This window comes from Neomonachus schauinslandi, chromosome 8, assembly GCF_002201575.2.
Source record: "Neomonachus schauinslandi chromosome 8, ASM220157v2, whole genome shotgun sequence".
In the NCBI taxonomy this organism is placed as follows: Eukaryota; Metazoa; Chordata; class Mammalia; order Carnivora; family Phocidae; genus Neomonachus; species Neomonachus schauinslandi.
The window spans coordinates 32,714,824-32,738,852 of record NC_058410.1 but is presented as its reverse complement, the minus strand read 5'-3'; the positions used below and the strand labels follow the sequence as shown (position 1 = coordinate 32,738,852).

General features: G+C 39.3%; 1 protein-coding gene across 2 annotated transcripts in view; it reads left to right on the top strand.

The window, feature by feature from the left end:
• AKAP7 (A-kinase anchoring protein 7) overlaps window positions 1-24,029 on the top strand; it is a 144,301-nt gene that overhangs the window by 53,083 nt on the left and 67,189 nt on the right. For both annotated transcript variants that reach the window (XM_044917408.1, XM_044917409.1), the window contains exon 6: window positions 6,957-7,069. In XM_044917408.1, coding sequence (XP_044773343.1) covers window positions 6,957-7,069 — 113 coding nt within the window. The remainder of the gene's footprint in view (window positions 1-6,956; window positions 7,070-24,029) is intronic.

The window sequence follows — 24,029 nt, the reverse complement described above, 5'->3', positions numbered from 1 at the left end:
ATATGCTGGACTGTAGTCTTCTTTTTTAGCTGCCCAGCATCTAAACTCTTCCCCACTGTCTCCCGTGTCACATACCTTCTTCCACAGTTTGCTTTGGTGCTGGGAACATGATCTTGCTTTGGTCTAGACTTTGAATCAGAAGCTAGGACTTTGAATAAAAAAGGACTGTGCAGAATCTGTCCTGGGGACGGGTTGTGTCATCAGTGGCAGGCAGGGGGCAGCAGTTCTGGCCCTCTGTGTGCTGTCAGGGTCGCAGGACCCCAGCTGGAGCAGGTGGTGGTGGCCGCATACCTGTGCTCCAGCATAGCTCTGGACGTCTGCTTGGCCTCCTAGCCTTCCAGCCTGCTCTTCCATCCTCCCGGTGTTCTTTTTTTTTTTTTCCTTAAAGATTTATTTATTTTAGAGAGAGAGAGAGAGCATGAGTGGGAGGGGCTGAGGGAGAGGGAGAGAATCTCAAGCTGACTCCAAGCTGAATGTGGAGCCCGACGTAGGGCTTGATCCCCTGACCCTGAGATCAGGACCTGAGCTGAAACCCAGTCGGGTGCTCAACCGACTGCGCCACCCAGGCGTCCCCTGGTATTCTTACACATTTCTTCCCTGCTTAACTCAGCCAAAGTTGCCATTTGTTGTTTGTAACTAAGAACAGTGTTGGGTTTTTGTTTTTTTTCCATTTGAATGGTCCATTGCTTGACTTTCTTTATTACCATAGAAGAGAGAGGAAAAACCATTTGCTGCTATGACTAGCAGTGATGGGTTTTAGGACATGCCCCACATTTACAAATGGTGATCAAAATGTCACATTTAGCACATATTAGCATTTAGTAGATATTATGAAAATAAAATAAGAAACTAAGATTTTGAACTTTATTATTTTTTTAAGATTTTATTTATTTATTTGACAGAGAGAGACACAGCGAGAGAGGGAACACAAGCAGGGGGAGTGGGGGAGGGAGAAGCAGGCTTCCCGCGGAGCAGGGAGCCCGATGTGGGGCTCGATCCCAAGACCCTGGGATCATGACCTGAGCCGAAGGCAGACGCTTAACAACTGAGCCACTCAGGCGCCCCAGTAAACTAAGATTTTGAACATGTGGGGATAATATTTTGAGATACTGAGTTTTTCTCCTTGTATTTCTTGTATCCTTTGTTCTGTGCCTAGCCACCTCCCGGACAATGGCACCCATGTTCTCAGAAGAGAGAGAATATAGCAAGAAAAATAGAGAAAGGCTTTGGGATTTCAACACCTAAACATAATGATACGTTTTTCCTGCTTTGATGCTAGAAAAGATTCTCAGTGTCAGGCAAAGAAGAGAGCTAGAGGCCAAGGTAGAATATGAGTTCTTGCCTTTCCATCATCCCCTGAACAGAACAGCAGAAACTCACATCAGTCCGAGAGCTGGAGAGACCCTGTGCCTTCCTCCTGGGGTGTGTTCATAGCGCCAGCGAGCCAGAATTCCCTCTGCTTCCAGAGTGGCGGTGGAGGTGAAGTGAGGCTGGTATTGGGTGGTGGGTGGCCGTCTAGGGTTCTGACCTTTCCACCTTGGCCCCAGGAAATTCCGTTATTTTCGTGTGCTCAAGAATAGCAAGGAAATGGTAAAGGGCCTGAGACAGGTCCAGCGAGTTCCTGCTTGCCCTGGTATGGTGTGATGATCCATAGAATGAAATCTTGCATACCTGAGAGGGCACAGAAGTGGCAGAGTCATTATATATGGGAATGAGGGAGGGTCCAGCTACAAAACCAAGCATGGTGCATGTCTCAGGAGATGCCAGATGGTGACCCAAGAGCCAGGCGCTACACCCCCATCTAAACCACTCTGATGCCCCATTAGCTACCTTCCCTTCAACTAAAATACAGCTCTAGGGAAAGAGCGGAGCACTTTGGATTGCCTGAGATTAAATTTCTTCCACCAGGAAGAAATGTATATTCTAGCTGAAATATAGATGAATAAAGAAAGTTACTCACACACATAAATTTTCCTTGCTTAAAACCCCCAGAATTTCCCACCATACTGAGAATAAAATCTGAAGGTTTTACCATGCCCCCCTAATATTCCTGCCTACTTCTCTAAACCCATTCTTACCTCTTCCCCAAATGCTGACTCACCCTGCTCCAGGTATCCTATCTTTTTTAATCCTTTTTACTGTTTCTGGACTTACTAAACAGTCTTCGTAAGTTCTTCTTTCTGCCTTGAGTACTCTTCTCCCCTCAGGTGGCTTCTCAACGGTCTCCTCTTCAGAGCGGGCTTCTCAGACCGCCATATCTAACATCAAAACTTCTTTTCTTCCACATCACTTTGTAGATCCTTCACCTGCTTTATTTTTCTTCATATCACTGATCAATACCTGACAGCACCCAGCATGTGTGGACGTTCCCTGAGGGCAGGGGATTTGCTTTGTGCATTGCTGTCGTTCCCACACCTAGAACAGTACCTGACAGAGTAGCTGTCAGTAATTATTTGCTGAATGAATGAGCAAATGACCAGATCTGAGTTTATCAACTGCAGTTCTTAAGTGCTGTAGAAGTTTTAAAATAAGCTAACCAGATTTTACCTTGTATTTAAGAAATTTTCTTAGAGGGGCGCCTGGGTGGCTCAGTCAGTTAAGCATCTGCCTTCGGCTCAGGCCATGATCCCAGGGTCCTGGGATCGAGCCCCGAGTCAGGGTCCCTGCTTAGTGCTAAGGGAGCCTGCTTCTCCCTCTCCCTCTGCCCCTCCCCTGCTCACACTCCTCAGATAAATAAATGAGTAAATCTTAAAAAAAAAAAAATAACTTAGAGGGGAGAAAGAAGATTTTAAATTCTTTTTTAAGAAGTTTATTTATTTTAGTAATCTCTACACCCAGTATAGGGCTTGAACTCATGACCCTGAGATCAAGAGTTGCATGCTCTTCCACTTGAGTCAGCTAGGCCCCCCAAGACTTTAGATTCTTCACATAGGAGGTAGCATGAACGTTGTAGTCAGTTAGATTTGAGTTCAAATTCTATCCTCACCATGACTTAGCTCAGTGATCTTTGAGTAAGCTATTAACATTTCAGAGTCTCAGTTCCTTAATTTTTAAAAATGGGAATAATAACTTACCTCTTAGGGTTATCTGGAGGCATAGATGATCAAGCATACATAAAACAGCTAGCACAAAGGTGATGTTCAATTCAAATTCAATAGGTACTATTAAATACCCATAGATGCTAAGCACGTGCTCCAGACACTGTGGGTACTTAGCTGATTAACTCCTAAGCTCTGCTCCAGGAGCTCCTCTCCTGGGAGGGCAGGTCCTCTTCCCTGCTTTTTATCCTTCATGCCAGCCGGCATACCAGATATCACTGATGGGGCTAATAATTACGTCATTGGTAAAAAAAAAAGGTGTCCGTTTGAATTTTCTCTTGTGCAGGTATTTCTGTTTTGAAGCTCTGCTCTTCTCTGTTATTTTATTACTTTTGTATGGACCAGTCATTACAGCAAACCCTTCTTTTTTCTCAGAAAGGATACTATTGTATCTTTGTTTTGTTCACTCCCACATCTTTTTTATTTCGGGTTCCCATTAAAAAAAAACTGAAGTCTTACACTATGTAAAAAATAATCAGATTGGATGGAAATATATTTGGTTTTGTTTTCATCCAGGTATGTCTGGTTATAATTCTGTGTATCATTAGTAATTTCCAGATTCCAACAGAATTGGTGGTTAAACTAAAGCATTCTTATGACTCTAGTATTTAGTATTGTGTTAAAAACATCTTTTATTTTTTAGGACACATTTTCTGGAAATACTAGATAATCTCGCACTAGGTTCATGAGTTTTAATTGTTAGAAAAATTAAAGCATATTTAACATTGATAAGAAATAAATGAATTTAGGGGCGCCTGGGTGGCTCAGTTGGTTAAAGCAACTGCCTTCGGCTCAGGTCATGATCCTGGAGTCCTGGGATCGAGTCCCGCATCGGGCTCCCTGCTCAGCGAGGAGACTGCTTCTCCCTCTGACCCTCCCCCCTCTCATGTACTCTCTCTCATTCTCGCTCTCTCAAATAAATAAATAAATCTTTGGAAAAAAAAAAGAAAGAAAGAAATGAATTTAAAAGGAACAATTTTTCACTAAACATTTGGATTGGATGTGGTTTTATTTGAGATTCAAAGACATTTTTTTGCCTTATATTACACCTGTTTCTATTTTTTGATGGACATCACTGGCAGGATTATTGTTACTAAAGGGACCCTCTCTGTGTGTTTTTTGAGCATTGATTTTTCAAACTGTTTTTGGGTAAATGTTGGAATCCTTTTAGAAAATGAAAAGCTACTTAGAAGCACATGCATGAAACAGGGGAGCTTCTCTGACCGAAACCAGTGTGTGTGTGGGCGTGGTGGAAGATGACAGAATGCCCTGCCTTACTTTTCCTCATTCAGTTGCTGGAGCAGCTTTTGTGCCCTTCACTGACCTTGGTTTAAGCTGGGGTTTTATCCAGTTTGAAACGTGGTCAGAGTAGGAGCGACGGCATCTGGATTCCAGTGCCTTCTTTACTACTAATAAGGAGGGTGCCTTTGAGCATCAACTCCTTATGTTTCAGTTTTCTTATCTTTAAAATTAACTTAGGTATTAGCCCTACCAGATTTTGAGGTAGAAAGAACAAATGTAAAGTTGTTTACCAAAGATCTTTGAAAAGTATGAATTTTTCATACATATAGCAAAAAATTCTATTTGTGCATTCCAGTATGATGCTCATGCACTTGTAATAATGTTATATTGCTAATGTCTAGTCAGTTATTGTGCTTATTTAGTTTTTTTTTAACTTTTTTTATTCAGAAGTAATACATGCTCGTTGTAACCACTCAAACAATATACAGATGTATAAAGAAAATGTTACTAGTCTCCTCTATCTCTATTCAATGTCAACCCTCATCCTAAGGTATTTTATACCATTTTTATGCTAATAAAGCATAGAGAATTTTTCTTCTTTAAATAGGCCATGAAATCATATTATTGTTATATTAACCATGCAACTTGCCTTTTTTTGCTTAATAGATCATGGGCATCTTTTCAGGTCAATATGTGTAGCTCTGATTCTCTTTTTCTTATGATAGTCCTTAGTATGCTGTATGGTAATTTAATGACCATTTCTTTATTGATGAGGTTATTTCTGCTTTGTGTGAATTCAAACATTACTAAATATCTTCTATATAGAATTTTATATGCTGATAATTTTATTTTTGTGTATTTTCCTAGAATTAAATTTGCTGGTTCAAATACTTGTGCAGTTTAAATTTTAAAAATTATTGCCTAGATTATTTTCTGTCATGGTTGTGGCAACTCTCATTCCCCAACAGGCATTATTTCTTCAAATATTTTCTCTGTCTTCCTCTTGCCTCTTTTTTAGGGACTTCACTTATACATATATTAGACAACTTGCAGTTACCCCACACTTACCGATGTTCCTTTTCTTTTTTCTTTTCTTTTCTTTTCTTCCTTTCCTTTCCTTCCCCTTTCCGTTCCCTTTCCGTCCCCTTTCCTTTCCCTTCCCCTTTTCCTTTCCCTTTCCTTTCTTTCTTTTTTCTCTCTGTATTTTATTTTGGGTGGTTTCTATTGCCATGTCTTCAGGGTCACTAATGTTTTGTTCTACAATGTCTAATCTGTCATTATATCCAGTTTATTTTTCTCTAGACATTGCAATTTTTATCTCTATAAATTTGATTTGGGTCTTTTTTATGTTTTGCATGTCTCTACTTTTTGAACATAAAGAAAGCAGTCATAATAGCTATTTTGATTCTCTTATCTTCTGACTCTAACATTTGTGTCAGTTCCCTTTGGTGAATTGATTTATCTCTTCATTGTAGGTCACATTTTCCTGTTCATTTGAATGCCTGTATGCATTTTTTATTAGATGCCAGGCATTGTGAAGTCTGCCTTGTTGGGTTTGGATAGTCTACTTCTTGGGCTTTGTTCTGGGACACAATTAAGTTACTTGGAGACAGTTTTTTTTTTCCCTTTGGATCTTGCTTCTAAGATTTTTTAGATGGGACTAGAATAGTACCAGTTCAAAGCTAATTTTCCCCACTGCTGAGGTAAGACCTTTCTGTTCATTCTACCCAGTTTCCTAGAAATCTCGAGGTTTTTCCCAGCCTGGCTCATGGGAACAGACAATTCTCCTGCCCCTGTATGAGCACTGAGCACCGTTCCCTCTAATCCTTTTGAATGTGTTTCCCCATCCTCAGGTAGTTTCCTAACAAATATGCACTGGTCTATACTCAGCTGAATAATCTAGGGCAACCCTCTGTAGATCTGTGGGGTTTTCTCTCTGCACAGGTCTCACTTTTCTAGGAATCTTGCCTGTGAGCTGTAGATACCTTTGCCTCCCCTACTTTCGGCTCTTTTTGCTTGACCCAGTGAGATGACTAAGCTCCACCTGGGTTTATCCTCCTTGCACAGGGGCCTAGACACTCAAGGATGAAAGCTGGGCAGTTGAAGGGCTCACCTTGTTTGTTTCTCATCTCTAAAGGATCACTGACCTTCATTGCCTGATAAGTAGAGTATCTTACAAACCATCATTTTATATACTTTGTCCTTTCATTGTTTCAGATGGGAGGGTAAATCTGATTTCTCTTATTCCATCTTGGTCAGAAGTAGAAGTTTTAGATCTTACGGGTTCCAGATAAACTAGTCCTTTTTATGCGTATGGGCGCTGCTAGGATATTCAGTGAAAATCAGCATCATATCAGATAAATGCTTATTTCATTTATTAAATGTTTCCTTTTCAAATTGTTGCTTTTGTATACTTAAAGTTTGAAATCTCTGCAGATTTAATAATGTGTTGTCCTACACATTGTGGTTTTATTCTTTTTTTAGAAAATAATATCTCATACAGGTATATAAAGTATTCTTCATTATAAAATAATTTGTTATTTTTTGAATTGCCATTTTTATAATAAAAGATAGCCATGTGTTACAGTAGCATTTTTGTGTTTTTATTTTCTTTAGAGGCTGCAAAAAGGACATTTCAAGAAAAGGGCATTTTGGCAGGAGAAAACAGGAGTTTTAAGCCTCACTTGACTTTTATGAAATTGTCCAAAGCACCATGGCTCCGGAAGAAGGTGAGTGAACATTTTGATTGTAAGCCTTGTGTTACCAGCTACACCAGCCTTACTAAGCATGCTCGGGGCATGAGTGACATTTGTAGTGGTTCTTGACACCCTACCACTCTGGGTCCTGGGATTCCAAGTCAGTTTGTTTTCCACTCCCAGGGATGCTGAGTTGGCTCGTGAGACTCCATGCAGGCTCTTCCAGCTGTGCCCTCCTTTGCCACTGGGGCTCTTCTACCGCATCCTCTGCCAACATTTAGCCGCATATTCGGACCAACATTTCCTGATGCTGCTTCTCATGCCACATCCGCTTCATCCCTTGAGCATCGAGGCAGTGCCAGGGTCCCGTTTTACTGCTTTCTTTGCTTCTGGTTGTTTGCAGCCTGCTGCCCTCCAAGCTTCCTCCTCTGGCCTGCATACCCTGGTGCTGCTCACTGGAACTGGGTTCTTCATGGTGGGACAAGCTTCTTTACCCCCCTTTACCCAGCTCTTTCAAGATTTCCAGAAGACAACCTTGTGCTTTTAGCAGTTGTCTCCACTGAGGGCTTGGAACAGGTGTTCCATGGACTGGGCAAGAGGGTAATTGAGGAGCCCCGATCCCCTCGTTACTTGAATGTACTTCTCCCTGAGGATGGGCAGAAGTGACATGAACTGAGAGATGTGTCTCTTGACCTCCCAAATCTCAGGGTGACTTTCGATCTTCCCGGGCCACCCCCTCCTCCCTCAGTTTGAAGTAACTTTTGGTTTTCTTCTGATTCGTGAGCTTTTCTCCTAGAATCCTAAGGGCACCCTTCATTGTTTTTCCCGTTTTGGCCTAGGGAGCTTCTCATGCAAATTTAGCCATCTGCTGACCTGCTCTGATACACCAGAGTTTTGGAGATAGGCATGCAGATTAATATTTGTTCCTGCTCTCCATGACCCCTTGCTGCAGTTAAGACTGATTTGCAGCTCTATAAATGAAGGCCATGTTTATTAGTAAGTAGATCTCTTTTCTAAATTGGGTACCTATTGTATTTAATGTCTCTGTGCACAGAAAGTCTTTTTGATCTTTTAAAACATGTGTTTAGGTGATTGGCCATCCTGTGGTTGTGCAAAGTATTGTGAATACCTTTTCAAAAAGATATGTTGCATGGTTTTTTTTTTTCTTTTGATAACTATGCCCCACATTCAATAATAACTAAATCAGGTACCATTCCTGAATATTTAGGTAAAAATAATTTGTGTAAATAATAGATTTTGAAATTTGGAATAACAGCTGACAAAACTTGCAGACTGACTGTTTACTTCTTTACTCGTTATCTTTCTTGTTTTGCTTTCAAATGGATTGTCCTCCTCCCAGTGATTTCACACTTAATCACAGAATGACAAATCAGTGGTGAAGGTAATATCCACATTTCAAAGTGTTTCTTTGTCTGTATGGTATTAACTTTTACTTGAGAGCACAGAAGGACATTTATCACAGGAGTGTTTAAACTACTCTAGAATCTGAATTTTAACATTTCAGACTAAATTTAAATGATTTCTTGGCAGTTAATTTCCCAGAATCTGCTCCCTTATTTTGTAGAGCAGGGATACGAGACTTACAAATGTGAAGTGGCCCATTCTTCCCTGACAGAGCCCTGTGTGGAATCCATCTTATCCCTTTCCCAGGCCCAGATTCTTCTCTCCCACTGGCCACGTCCAGTTCATCCAAATTAATTTCTGTCATCACGTGAGGAGCTCCCTGGCCCAAGCCATATTAATTCAACAAATATTTACTGCATGCTTAATACGTGCCAGACATGGGCTGCTGGGCCCAGAGTTATTATCAAAATAGAAACAGTCCCTGCCTGAATGGTATATAAAATCTAAATCAGGGGTGCCTGGTGGCTCAGTCGTTAAGCATGTGCCTTCGGCTCAGGTCATGATCCCAGGGTCCTGGGATCGAGCCCCGCGTTGGGCTCCCTGCTCCGCGGGAAGCCTGCTTCTCCCTCTCCCACTCCCCCTGCTTGCGTTTCCTCTCTCGCTGTGTCTCTCTCTGTCAAATAAATAAATAAAATCTTTTAAAAAAATCTAAATCAGGTTGTATTTTGTTTAGATTAGAAAGCTTAATCTTTAGAAAATAAAGTATGACCTCACTGCCTTTCAGAAAGCCAAATGAGAAATTTCTCTTTTCAATAATAGAATGACTCCATTCCTATGTACCACTCTGATGTCCAGTATTTCTGAATGCTTAAGAAAGTATATTTTGAACTTTGGGATTCATGTGTCAACGCCGAAGCTGCAGATTTCCACCCTCTAGCTTCAGATCTGGAGTTGTATCTAAAGATCGTGACTTTTGATGTTTGATCAGTGCTACTGATGATTCTGATCCAGGTTCTCTGTAGAGTAGACTATTCAGAGACCTGCAGGTTTAAATAAATAGCCAACATTTTCTTTATGCACTTGTTCCAGTGTAAAAGTTAAAGCCAGTATGAAAAGGTATCATGCATAAAAGTGCATTTTTATTATGCTTTTTGGTTTGGAATACAGATTATTTGAAAATATGTGTTTCTTCAGTCTCTTTCTTCTTAACTTTTTAGCTTTCCAACTACCCTCCTTTCTCAGCGCTAATTCTCTATTGGGCTTTTATTTGGGTTCACTCATTTGTAAGGGAGTGGACATTGATAAGATCAGTAGTGGAATGTATTGCTAGTGTTCAGTGTTGTTTAGATTGATAACAAAATAAGAGAGAGAGAGAGGTGGGAAACAATAGGTTTTTATCACTGGAGTGTTAAAAGTTTGTCTTCCTTCAAGTACTTTATTTTAAAAGTGATTTTAATTATGAAAGTATTAGGTGAATATTTGGTGATTGCAAACAGTCCAAATAGATGCAAACCTATAGAGTGATATATACGATTTTTCCTTCAGCACCACCCTACCGCCCCCTTCTTCCCGATATAATTTCTCTGTCTGCAGGTTACCACACTAGTATATTCTTCTGACTTTTTCCTACACACTGCAAATGTATGTAGGTGCAAATACCTGCATATAGTTTCTTTAAAACAGAAATAAATATACATTATTTTGATTTATCATAATTTATTCTCCCCTTGATGAATAATTACATTAATTTCTGTTTCTTTGCTCGCACAAACAGGGCTGCAGTAAGCATCCATGTTCATTTTCCTTTGGGTAGACATGCCAATATTTCAAAGAACCCATTTCTTGAAATGGAGAGTCAAGGTTAAAGGGTATTTTATATTTCAGCTTTTCAAAAACACTGTAAATTGCCTTTTAAAACAGTGGCCCCAGTTTATACTTCCAACTACATTGTATTAGAGGAACATTTGTTAGGATAAGCTTGAGGTAGAAGGACCATCAAAGATTATGAATGGTGGCTTGGTATGGCCCTTTGAGTTGTGAATTAAACAATTCCCATAAAGAAAGTTAAAATATTCATATTCTTTAACTAAGAGGTTCAGGCTGCTGGGATTATCTTAAACAAATAATTTTTTTATTGAGATAAAATTGATATACAACATGGTGTAAGTTTCAGGTGTACAACATAATGATTTAATATATTAATATATTGCAAAATGATCATCGTAATAAGATTAGTTAACAAATCCATCATCTTATATAGTTACCTTTTTTTGTTGTTGTTGTGAGAACTTTTAAGACCTACTTTTAGTAACTTTCAAATATACAATATAGTATATATATTTTTTACAATATAGTATTTTAACTATTACCACCATGTTGTACACTATATCCCCAGGACTTATTTATTTTATAACTAAGAAATAATTCTAAAGAAGAAACTCTTTATGTATAAAGGTGTTTACTGATGCGGTATCCATAATAGAGGAAAAATTAGAAATAACTTCCATTACAATGAGGGAATTTTTAGGTCAATTACAACAAATCGTATCAATGATTTAAGAAGCTATTAAAATAGATAACTTATAAGAACTGTGGAATAGCATAAAAATGTAAACCATAATTAAAGTTATATAAAGATAGTTTCCTTGGGTTTGTCTTCAACACAGCTTAATGTGCTTCCTTGTAATTTTGGAGGTAAAAGATAGGTTCCAACAATTGCTCTTTTAGCCCTTAATTCTTCTGGTAAATCAGTGAATACAGCTGACCTTAATGATACCTGGAATATAGTAGATTCCCCTTGACACACCCAGAATTTCTCTCTTGGTTGGTTAGGGGTTTACTTAGGTTCTGAGGAAGAGTGGAGCCTTAGGGGGCTGATCATAGATATGGTGATGGGCAAGTTAGATGTCTCATGGAAATCAAGGGTAAAGGGAAGCCACAAGATGCAGAAAACTTGAAGGTTTTCCATGATCTTGAGGAGTGTTCTTTGAGTTTCTGGTATGGATGGGTGATGCATAGTGAAAGTATCTAGAAAAGAGCTAATGATGTCTCCCACTAAGATGCTCTGTTTTGAGGTTGGTGTACTCTTTGTATTTCAGTTTGACCTGCTGGAAGGCCAACCGGAAATCGTTTTTTGTAGCGGGTGGATAGATACTGGTGTACTCCTAAGATACTGGTGGTTCTGTTGTCGGGGTAGACATGATAATTATTAGTAAAAAGAGGTGTTCTGGGTAGAGAAGTGCCTTGGATCTTTATAGGCCAATTCTGAGATAGTTAAGATGATCCATTCATTATTATCTACAGGAGCTGTAACCTATTATTCTGTGATAGTACCTCAGTTTTGTTTTTTTGTTTTGTTTTGTTTTGTTTGCCATATATTGGTTATTTTTTATGGTCTAAAAAGCTGTTATCCATGCCAGTGTAAAAAAAAAAAAGAAATTCAGAGTTGGAGCCATAATTGGTCTGTTCATGAAGGTAAAACATCTCCTTGACATAAAAGATGTGGACAGATGTCAGGTGCAGGGGATGAGTGTTTACCACCACTGGAATGGTCATAAAGATCTAGTGTGAGGATTTCCCAGTGGTGTTGAGTGTTGACTGCAGAAGTCCCTAGGCTTCTGGGGTGCCATCCTCTGGTAGGCTCCTATTTGTAGGTAATACCATTTAATAGAATTAACCAAAAGCCCAGTGGGATAACCAAAAGTTCTATAGATTGTGATCAGAATTTTGAAAATACAGAAACTCTTCTTCACATTTCCTGATAGGGATCTTCCTCTGCTACAGCATGGTATTCTGGTTCCCAAGCTTAGAACTGAGTTCTCTACTTTAGATTCTGAGAAATGTAAGATTTTTCTTGGCATCATATATTTTTCTAACACTAGGAGGCATTTAGTCAATGTGTTTCACACATAGTTGCATAAAATTCTAGTAGGGTACATTGCATAAGAGAATATTGAAAGTAGTTACTGTATATTTTAAAGCTAGTTTGATTATCATTGTGCTTTTAGAGTTGTAGTTTCTTTCATTAAATAAATGGAGCCTCAGAGAATCTTATTAAATTACTGCATGTCTGAAATAGTAACTAAAATTAGTTCTTTGTGTAGTTTTCTTGGAATATATTTGTTCTACATTGTTACTCTGCAACTTGTTCACCTCCATGCTTTTTATACTGCCCTTCTTTTAGATACATTTTTCTCATCGAGTGACCTTGTATTTTTGTGATTTAACCATTGCAAAAACTGGTTGGTTAGAAGTGTGTGCTAACACTTGGTGGCAGAAGAAGACCAGTTTCAAATCAAACACATACCTTAATGCAGATCTAGACTTCTTAAGAAATAAATGTGATCTTTTCATGGATAAATCAGTTGTTTTTAAGCATTAATTATTCTCTGGTCTTTTTCCATACCTTTCCTGATCTGTGACTATTTCAAATTACTAATGTAGCACTAAACTATCAAAGCTATAGTTTGTTAATTGGCACTTCCTTGTATCAGCTTTTCACAGAGTTAGACAATGAGAGAACTTAAGAATGAAAGAAATGATCTCCTTTGAAATTGTTAGCTATTACTGTCACTTAGATGGGTTTGTTTTGAATGCAGGATTTGATATGCCCAAAACACGGGTGGAGGGGTGGTTATTGGACCCTAAGATGATGAGGCTGAGGGGAAGTAGGGAGGAGGATACAGGGTAGTCATCAGTAGAAATGGTAATGGGAAGTGGAAAAGGAGAGCATATGGACGAAGGTTGTGTTCTAACAGTATAGTTAAGGGGGAAAACTCAGTCCCTGAATTCTTTGGGGATTCAATATATAGGACCAAGATTGTAAGACAAAATCTTCACATACTACCAGTATTTACTCTTCTGTTTTTAGCAGTTAGCACATTTTCTCAGGAATTTTTTAAAAGATTTTATTTATTTATTTGAGAAAGAGAGACCATAAGCAGGGAGGAGGGGTAGAGGGAGAAGCAGACTCCCCGCTGAGCGGGGAGCCTGATGCGGGACTCGATCCCAGGACCCTGGGACCATGACCTGAGCTGAAGGCAGACGCTTAACTGACTGAGCCACCCAGGCGCCCCTCAGGATTTTGTTAAATGGGCTGATCTAAGTTAGCTAAAGTTAGCTGCCACTCACTTTCCTGGGTCTGCATGATAATGTGCCTTTTTAAGCCATTTCAAAACTCAGAAATACTAGTTTAGTGTAGGAATAGAAGACTATTCCTTCTCAAGGAGGTCTCTGTGATAAATTTGAAGGAGCATGAGTTTTCTTGTTTTAGCTTTGTTGTTTAGCATTGGACAAATCTCTTAACTTCTCTTGACCTTTGCTAACTCATAGTTAAAGAAGGAGTGTAGTCTTACTGACCTCTGACTCCTGTGCTATTCTGAAATGTCTATAAGGTCAGCATTTTGACCAAATAGGCGAATTTGGCTTCACATAGAGGTTTTTCTGGTGTTTTTTGTTTGTTTGTTTGTTTTTTAAAACCTCAGATAGGTTATCTTATACGCAGAAAGGAGGAAAGTCTTTAAGTATAAGAAGATGGTGGCAACTTAGATTTGGATCTTTCCTTTCTGCTCCTGGAAACTGCACAGAGTGATAGAGACAATGGGGAAAATATCACAAGCTGCATCTTCAGTGAAACTAGGAGATAGAGAAATCTGTAAAAAGCAAATGATGTGCAAGTATGGCCAGAAGCATTGGGGACCAGCAGGACTTTCGTGAGACGCTGCTTCAGGATGGGGAAGACTGTAGAGGGAGGGGCAGGCCCCTAGGTGACAGATCTCAGAAATGATCAGCAAATTCTCACTCCTAGAGGGTGAGGACTCCGCCGCCGTAAGGAGGTAGAGAAAGTGTGAAAGGGGACCCGGGGAGGTGAATCTCAGGAAGCACCAGCTTCCCAAGGGGAGGGAGTCCCTCCCACAGCAGGGAAGGAGCTCAGGGCTGGCAGCCGAAAGGCAGAGCCCAAGTTCACGATAGTCCCTCCCTGTAGCCGACTAGGAGGTAGCCTTGAGCAGAGGAGCCTGCAAGACTGCCCTGCCGCTTCCTTCACCCCCTCCCTGAAGGCGGGCACTTGTAGGGATCAACAAGCCTTTATCCTTCCAGACAAAAGCTTGTCTCAAAATATCCTTGGTACAAGGTAAAGCAGTTGGCTTTAGTAACTGAGTCCTGGATCTCCCAACGCCAAATGACTTAATTCCTCATGATTTTTAGTTGTTTTCCAATGTCTTCATATGACCAGGTGCACTTAGATCTAAGGCTAGAGTGGAATTGGATTTTTCTTAATTAAAAATCAGTAAATAAACAAAACACAGCAACACATCTCTTTTCGTTTTAATGGCTTTTTAAAACTAAAAATCCAGTGAAATCTGCTCTGAGATGGAATACTAATTTCTTCTGAGATATTCTAGGTGCCATTAGTCAGTTGTGTCATCTACTGTGTGTCAAAGAGCATGATTTATAGCAAGTGACTTCACTTATGTTTCTAATGCATTTTTCAACTTCATGCTGTTGTGTTGTCTCTTTCTCTTATATTGGAAAAAAAAAACCCCACACTGACTTTGCAATTATTTAGCAATTGAAAATGATACCTACACAGGTAAACTGAATATTCATTTGAAACCATTTACTACTTTATACATCTTTAAAATTGAAACATATGGGAAATTATAGACAGAAAGCTGAATTATTTAAGGAAGGATTCTAGGAATTGACTAATGTCAGAGGAGCAAATGATGCCGGGTTGACCCTAATTCTCTTAGAGATTTTGAAAACTTTGAAAACTCTAGAAGAAATGACATAGTCAACCTAATTTTAAGTCTGCAAAGTGGAATGGAGATTTGAAGCAAGTATTTTCATTAGCATGTCTTGAAATTTTTCTCTCGGAATCTCTCTCAGGGTTTTACGTGAGGCAAGGATTCTGTGATCAAGCGAATGTTAGCAGTGTTGCATTAAATAAAGTTAATCTGATTCTTTATCCAACACTTCCTAGGAATTTTGAACTGCTAATATTTGTCGTAACTCTCGAGGGCTTACAGCAACAAAGATTTATTTTTTGCTCACAGATGTGGGTCACGTGTGGCTCTGCTCCGTATTGTCTTTACTGAGGACCCGGGCTGGGCAGCCTCCACGTAGGACCATGCTGGTCTTTTGGCAGAAGGAAAAGGGAGATGGCAAATCCCAGGCTGATTCTTAAAGCTCAGAAATGATTCACATCATTCCTGCCCACATCTTATTGGCCAAAGCAAGTCACATGGTCCCTTCTGAATTCAACAAAGCGGGATGTGTAATGTACTTGTAGGAAGGGACACTACAAGGAGGGGCAGTGACTATTTCAAACATTTAATCTACCTCAGCATCATTTCCCAGATGTACTTGACTAGCAAGTTCTTTTTTCATTGACCGTCTTATAGCACTAGTGTTTGGCAGAGCATGGTTTAGGAAATGTTGATCTTGATAATTCAGGCCTATGTGATATTTCTGCTTCAAACATCCAGATTAAATGGACATTTTTACTTATTTTCTAACATTTGCATTCACAGACAAAATTCTGACTTAAGTGTAATTTCAGGAGCACTGTGAATTGTGTAAGACTGTTGAATCACAGACAGACCTGTACCTCTGAAACAAATAGTACATTATATGTTAAAAAAAAAAAAAAAAGAAGATAGCAGGAAGGGAAAAATGAAGGGGGGGAAATTGGAGCGGGAGACAAACCATGAGAGACTATGGACTCTGAGAAACAAACTGAGGGTTCAAGAGCGGAGGAGGGTGGGGAGATGGGGTTAGCCTGGTGATGGGTATTAAAGAGGGCACATACTGAATGGAGCACTGGGTGTTATATGCAAACAATCATGGAACACTACATCAAAAACTAATGATGTAATGTATGGTGATTAACATAACATAATTAAAAAAAAGAAACAGTTTTAGAACTGGTATTAAAATATACAATAACAAAGGAGTCAAGGTAATTAGAATTGCATGGGTTTGGCTTAACTCTTTTAAAATATAAATGTTCTGTCTATCTCAACTATTACCATTAGTGTTGGGAAAATTTCTTAACAAGTCTTTTGTAGACATTTTGAAACTCTGTTAATTCCATTTTCCTAGTTAAGGGCAGAATGGAGCATAATGATCTTGTATGAAACTGGCAAGCCCCACAGTGGATTGATTATGGTTAAAGGCAAAATAGAACACATGATCCAGAAAACTTAAACTTTATTCCAAAACAGTGTTGATAAAGAATTATTTAGTTGATTTAGTTATAGTAGTTAATTTCTTACCCACTTGACTAGTCACATAAAAGCAAACCAGCTAGTATTATTTGGATGGTAAGAAGGTTTTCTCCACCACCGGAGAGTGGTCATTCACCTCTTGTTAATTTTAATTAATTGCATAAGAAAAGAAGATAAAGCTGTATTTTTTTCTTGAGAGCCCCAGTTAGATTTGAGGGGAAATTAAGGCTGCAATCCAAAACTGTACTAGTTTACATTGGAATTATACTTCTATTCCTAAATATGAGCTCATTACTTTTGGCCATTCATTAGAATATTATTCTCTCAAGGAGAGGTACCTTAAAAACAGAGTAATACTAGTTTGAATTACTAAGTTGGCTCAGTTCTCTTTCTCTTGGTTACTCCAATAAGTTAGAGAAAAAAATGTTATTGGCCTCTTTGCCAGGGCCAAACTTCCGTTATGTGTAGTTGAAGACCTAACAAAACTTGCTCATGTCACCTAAGGGACTAGCCACTTGTGACGACAGGAACTCCAGCTTAGTTCCTGCAGTAAGGGTTCTTTCTCTTAAACCTACGTGATGGCACCATTTTGAATTGTTGCCCAAACTGATACCATTTGGAGACCCGTCTTTAAGGCCTTCCAAGTACAACTGTGGCTGTATACTGCCCTCAAGCTCATGGCCAGTATAAAGACTTCCTTCTTTAGCTACTGCCTTCCCCGCAGCTGAAGTTGATGATAATAATTCGTTACAAAACTTTATTTGGACCAGGACATTTCTTGCACAGCAATTTCATTTTGGTTTCTAGCACTCCCGCGAGATCTTACTGAGCCATTGCCTGGGAGAATGTTCTGTGCGACCCCCTCTGGTGGCCCTGCACCTCCAGCCACATCCCTCCCTATGCATACGCATTGCACCGTTCGGGATGTGCTCCTCTTGGATCCTTACTTCTCACCCTCCCGGACCTACCCTGATAATCCGAGGATGGTAGACGGAGAACTTTGTACTCTTGGACTTCCAGCACAAACATCTCTAGAACTTAATTCAGTGGGATTAAGTGTGTGTGGGGAGAAATGGTCACGTGGGAATAAACTGAATGGATATGGAGTCATGTCACATATCCGTCTCAGCGGGTTGTAACTGTCTATGATGTATATCCCTACCGGCAGGTGCCAAAATTGTAATCCCTGTTGGCAGGGATATGTGTGATGGAAAGGGGTAGATGTGTGATAGGTATGGTGGATATGGAGGGGATGGTGTCAGGTGTGGCCAGTCTGGCTTTCCTGAGGCCCAGCCCACCGTGATGGCACAGACCAGGAATAGCCAAAGAATATACCAGTACTTTTCTGCATACTGTTATCCTAAGATGCAGATCCCTTGCTTCTTGTTAAGTTTTCCATCAAATTGTTTTCCTTCCAAACCCACTCCCTTATTTTTTTTTTTTAAGATTTTATTTATTTATTTGACAGAGAGAGATATAGTGAGAGCAGGAACACAAGCAGGGCGAGTGGGAGAGGGAGAAGCAGGCTTCCTGCCGAGCAGGGAGCCCGATGTGGGACTCGATCCCAGGACCCTGGGATTGTGACCTGAGCCAAAGGCAGACGCTTAACGACTGAGCCACCCAGGCGCCCCCCACTGCCTTATTTTATTAGTCTAGAAGTACTTCTCGAAATTTTGAAAAGATACCTAATTTTAAAAATTTCTAAAAGGGAGAGTTGTGTGAAAATTTCTGGTTAGTCTGGTATCTTTATCTCTGTACTTTTTTTGAAGCAATATGTAATCTCATATTCATAGATATATACTGACAGTGAGTCCATTAGGGAAACTGTATAATCCCTGTAATTATATATTTCAAGAATATACCACAGGGAGATTTCATATTAAGTGTGATTAAGTTTGAAATGAGGACAAAAGAAAGATTCCAATTGTATATTATATATAAATTTATTTTGCATAGCAATGTGTATCATATTAAAAAACGAAATCATTGGATACATGTCTTGCTCTACCTGGAGAGAAATACTAATTTTGAAGTTGGTTTAAGAGGTACACATGATTCCCAGGTTGTATCTTTGGTGACTGTTTCATATGTAACTATTTTTTTTTTCTACCAAGCTCTCTTTCATCTAATATGATATTCAGGGAATGTTTCCAACCAAGTAAAGTGAAAAGGCTTGTATCATTGAGCACCTTTTGACCTTGTCCCATTTCCTAACCTATGGCACGCTCATGTACATCTTAGTGTTACTATTTCTTTCCTGCTCTTTCACTCACTTCTCATCAAATTCCCTGGTTGGGACACCTTCCTCTGGTAGGTAGGGGCTTCTGTCCTAAGGAGTGTGCACAGAATAGGCCTGGGCAAGTGAAGGAAAGCACTCTCCTGAGAATGATGGGGGAGCCGGAGGAAGGAAGAATGTTGATGGGAAGAAAACCAAGGACATTGATTAATTCATAAGATAGTGGGAAAAGAAGCAAGTACTAGATGCATAGAAGTGTGATGAGCTACAAAAACATTCTAGGTCTTTCTTGCTTAACATTAGAAGGCTATAGTTAGTGACGTCTGTGGATGCGTTAAGCTATTTTGTCAAATATATGGCCCCCTTCTACACTATCTAGGTATTTAACTCTCATTTGGATCATATCTGAGGCTACAGTTAGGTCTGAAGTTCTGTCTATAGACAGCCTAACCAATTTAGGTGAATGGTTTTGACCTCTAGGCTATAAAATCAGAACACATATAACCACAATATAAGTATGTTGCAGTATATAAGCCAGTGTTATAGGACAAATTACAATTGTTAGGATTTTCTGAATATTTTTTTTTACTCTCCTGTTTGATTGTTGAGACCCTGAGAAGTTTTTACATCAATGGCTTGCTGGCATTACTTCATGTTGGGAAGTATTGATTAGAAGGGAAAGCTATTGACTGAAGGAGCAGAACATTTAAGATTAAGTTGCGAGTGAAGAGAGTTTGGTAGAATACTGTTGGTGGGAATGCAAACTGGCTCAGCCACTCCTGAAAACAGTATGGAGGTTCCTCAGAAAGTTAAAAATAGATCTACCCTACAATCTAGCAATTGCACTCCTAGGTATTTATCCATAGGATACAAACACATGATTCGAAGGGGTACATGCACCCCAATGGTTATAGCAACAGTGTCCACAACAGCCAAACTATGGAAAGAGCTCAGATGTCCATTGACAGATGAAAGGAAAAAAAAGATGTGGTACACACACACACACACGCAGGAATATTACTCAGCCATCAAAAAATGAAATCTTACCATTTGCAACAATGTAGATGGAACTAGAAGGTATTATGCTAAGCAAAATAAGTCAATCAGAGAAAGACAAATATGTGATTTCACTCATATGTGGAATTGAAGAAACAACACAGATGAACATGGGGAAGGGAGGGAAAAATAAAATAAGACGAAATCAGAGAGGAAGACAAACTATGAGACTCTTAACTATAGGAAACAAACTGAGGGTTGCTGGAGGGGAGGTGGGTGGGAGGATGGGGTAACTGGGTGATGGGCATTAAGGAGGGCATGTGATGTAGTGAGCACTGGGTCTTATCTGCAACTGATGAATCACTGAACTCTACCTCTGAAACTAATAATACACTATACATTAATTAATTGATTAAAAAAAGTTGTGAGTGTATAGACCACATATGGTGAGAAATTTTGAGGTGGGGGATATTTTATGTTTTATCTTTAGTTTATAGAGATAAATGGTTAAGTTGGTGAATTCAGGAGAACATGTTGTTATTTCTTCCAAACAGCAAAATATTCGGGGAACAGATGTGACAGGGAGGAGCAGGCTGCAGCTTGTTTACATCTGAGTGACCACAAGGCTGTGGTGAGCCAAGCACACAGCTGGGGTTGGATCAAGGGGAATTGAGAGTCCAACTGAGACTGAGTTGTATAGGAAGCAGTCTTGGATGCCTCCCTTGCGAGATTCTTTGTTTCAGTGTAATGAGAAAAGCCACAGGCGAATATAATAGTCACGTGGCCAAACAACGTATGCTATCCTCAAGAAGGCTTGAGGAGGAACTGAGAAGAGGTTTGCTAAATAGACAAAGAATGAGCATATGTAATTTTCCAGGGAGCTGGTGACCTTGAGAATGTCCTGGGGACCGTCAAACTGTTACCTCTTTGGTTAAATATGTCATTAGTACAAAGGAACTAAATGTGGATTCTTCTTCTGTTCTCTCTGATGCCAGCACCTCATGGAAAGAAACTCCAGGAAGTGATACAGCATATTCTCTTGGTGATTTTGTGAGGTGGCTTGCGCCATGAGGAGTTAGACATCATCTTCACCCTGTGCCGGCTTTCCTTGCCACTTGACACCACCAAGGAGCATTCAGCTCCTCTCAAAGTGTTAAGATAGGTCAAAGGGGTTATCAACAGTAGATTAAAAACAGAGCTCTAGCAGCTATATTTCTCCTTATTACTTGCTGAAAGGTGTAATATTATAAATATTAGATATAATGCTAGGGTAAAGAGTTTCAACTGTTTCTTTTCCTAAAGCATCAAGATTAAACAAGGCAGTAGTGCTAAAAGCAAATTTATAAATAGAGGGATTGAGGAGATGGCTTATCTAAAAACCCCATGGTGATGCTCCATCATAAAGTAAAATGAAGAACTGAGAAATACTGTATACTCAAACAGCTGGTTTAGAAAATGCAATCTCTGCCAATATTTTACTTGATTATTTGGGTGTTGACAGTATAAGAAGAGTTCTTTTTATAGGCTGGATTAGATAATTTTTTCCATTTATGAGTAACCTCTATGAATTCTTTTTCATTTCCCTCTATGAAATACATTTGTTATGGACATATAATTATCACTTGATTTATTAATATTAATGCAACATGTTAAAGGCAGGTATTTTTAGAATGCAAGAGATTCCCAAAGTAATTTTCACATTGGTTTTAGAAATATGGTAGTACATATGATTATATATTAAGGATGATTAATAGCCTTAGAATTTTAACATTTTAAAAGAAACAGTGATGAGCTTGACTATTATCATTCTGTTCTTTTCAATTTGCCTGTACTCTCCACTTATTCTGAATCTGAATCACACCACCTCTTACTAGCTATGTGTAGTTTAGTAAGTGACCTAATTTCTGTGATTTAGTTTCCTTCTCTGGGGGTAATAATAGTACCAATCTCATAGAGCTATTGTGATTATTAAATGAGTTAATAAAAGTGTTTCAAACAGAGCTTGTACAGAGTACTATGTATTTTCTATTACTGTTGTTACACAGATAATAGAGCATAATTTTTTTCAAAGTGACTCCAAACAATAAACAAAGTACCATTGTCTTTTCTATTTTCCATCACTCCTACTTTATCATCTCTAAAGTTAGTGACAGGCACGAGGCAGGGGATCAGGGCCTCACCCAGGCAGCAAATGGGCATGCTAGACAGGGGGACCAAGGCGGAGCCCAGCCCTGAGGGGTGACCCAGAGAGGCAGGGCGAGGAGACAGGAAGGCTGCCAGGCAGATCTCGCCCAGGGGTGCTGGATACTGGATCTGAAATCAACATGTTATTCTAGAGCCCGGGAGCTCATGTGGTGAGGCTCCATCATCTCCTTCCATCACTTTCAAGAACAGGCTTGGATGGAACTGAGCCTGAATGGGAAGAGACTCTGTTTTCCCAGCTGAGAGGGGCTGAGGGAAGGCTGCAGCTGACAAGAAGGTAATCAAGGGGTCTGTATGAGGAGGAAGATGGAAATGAAACAATGCAAATAATGAAAAGTGTAGTTATGCCAGGACATGAAGGAAGGAGTCATTAAGAATTATACAGTAAGGGGGCGCCTGGGTGGCTCAGTTGGTTAAGTGACTGCCTTCGGCTCAGGTCATGATCCCGGAGTCCCGGGATCGAGTCCCACGTCAGGCTCCCTGCTCAGCAGGGAGTCTGCTTCTCCCTCTGACCCTCCTCCCTCTCATGCTCTCTGTCTCTCATTCTCTCTCTCGCAAATAAATAAAATCTTAAAAAAAAAAAAAGAATTATACAGTAGGATTTGCCTCAGAGAAGTCCCATGTCAATACATATATCCTTTTAATAACTTTGAATTGCCAATATGTAACTTTTCATTACGGGCAGTGACCATTAAAATGATTTTAGTTTTTTAACTAATGCTATACTACTACAGATATATAAACTTTTCCAATTATGGAAGTGAGTGGAAAAGATTACCATTCTTGGGGCGCCTGAATGGCTCAGTAGGTTAAACATCTGACTCTTGATTTTGGCTCAGGTCATGATCTCAGGGTCCTGGGATCAAGCCCTGAGTTGGGCTCCATACTCAGTGGGGAGTCTGCCAGAGATTTTCTCTCTCCTCCTCCCTCTGCTTGTGCATGTGTGTGCACACACGCCCCCTCTCTCTCTCTCTCTCAAATAAACAAGTAAAATCTTTAAAAAAAAAAGATTACCAATCTTTGATGAGCTGATCCCCAAAATGACAAACCAGTTTGGTTTGGCTCTTAATTTATTACTGAATTTTGGTTTCATGTCATTATCACAGGAAACATACATTTCTTTATAGCCACTCATAATAGGAATAAACTATTAGAAAACACAGCAGAGCTCCAGGAATGTCAGGCTTACTATCAGTAGGAGACATAATTTCTTTGTCTGATATGCATCCTATTTATGTTTTCATCACGGAAGTTGTGATTATTGTAAGATAACAAGTCACGATAAGAAATTATCTGCTATTGTTTAAAAGTCTTAACCTTTTTAAATGAAACTGGCATTTCATTGTTCCTCTGATCACAATAACTTTGTCACAGAAATTAAATTTTATCTTTCAGAACCTTAGAAGGATTTTCATATTCAGATTGGAAACTAAAGTGAATTTTCATATTTCATGGCTTTCTTTACTTCTATATTGAAAATAGAGTTTGGTGCATAAAAATACTATAAAATATGTCTGAGCCCTCTTTGGTACATATTAAATTATAGATATTAAATTATACACATCATTTAGCTAAATGTAAGTGGTATAGTGAGTGCTTTCTGAATAAATAGGTTCTATTATTTAGCAGATGCAGCCTCAGATGATTCTAAAAATACTCATCATGGTCTCAATGGCATTTTTCCAGTATTGGCTGTTTGGGTGCCAAGTTACAACCAAGAATGAAATTCTCAGGGTTTCATGGTACATCGTATGAAAGTTTATCAAGTAGCTCTGAATACCACTGGTAATTCTCCTTAAACTGTGCCTGAAACTAGGCTAAAGGAAAGTAAAACTTTAGTTATTTCTAATGACTAATTAAGACAGTCTTGAAAAAGTTTTCTGTTTGATGTTTCTTGCTACTCATTTATTGTTTCAAAGTCAGATATCTCGTATTTAACTTCCTATTTTGTCTTTCAGTGTTATGT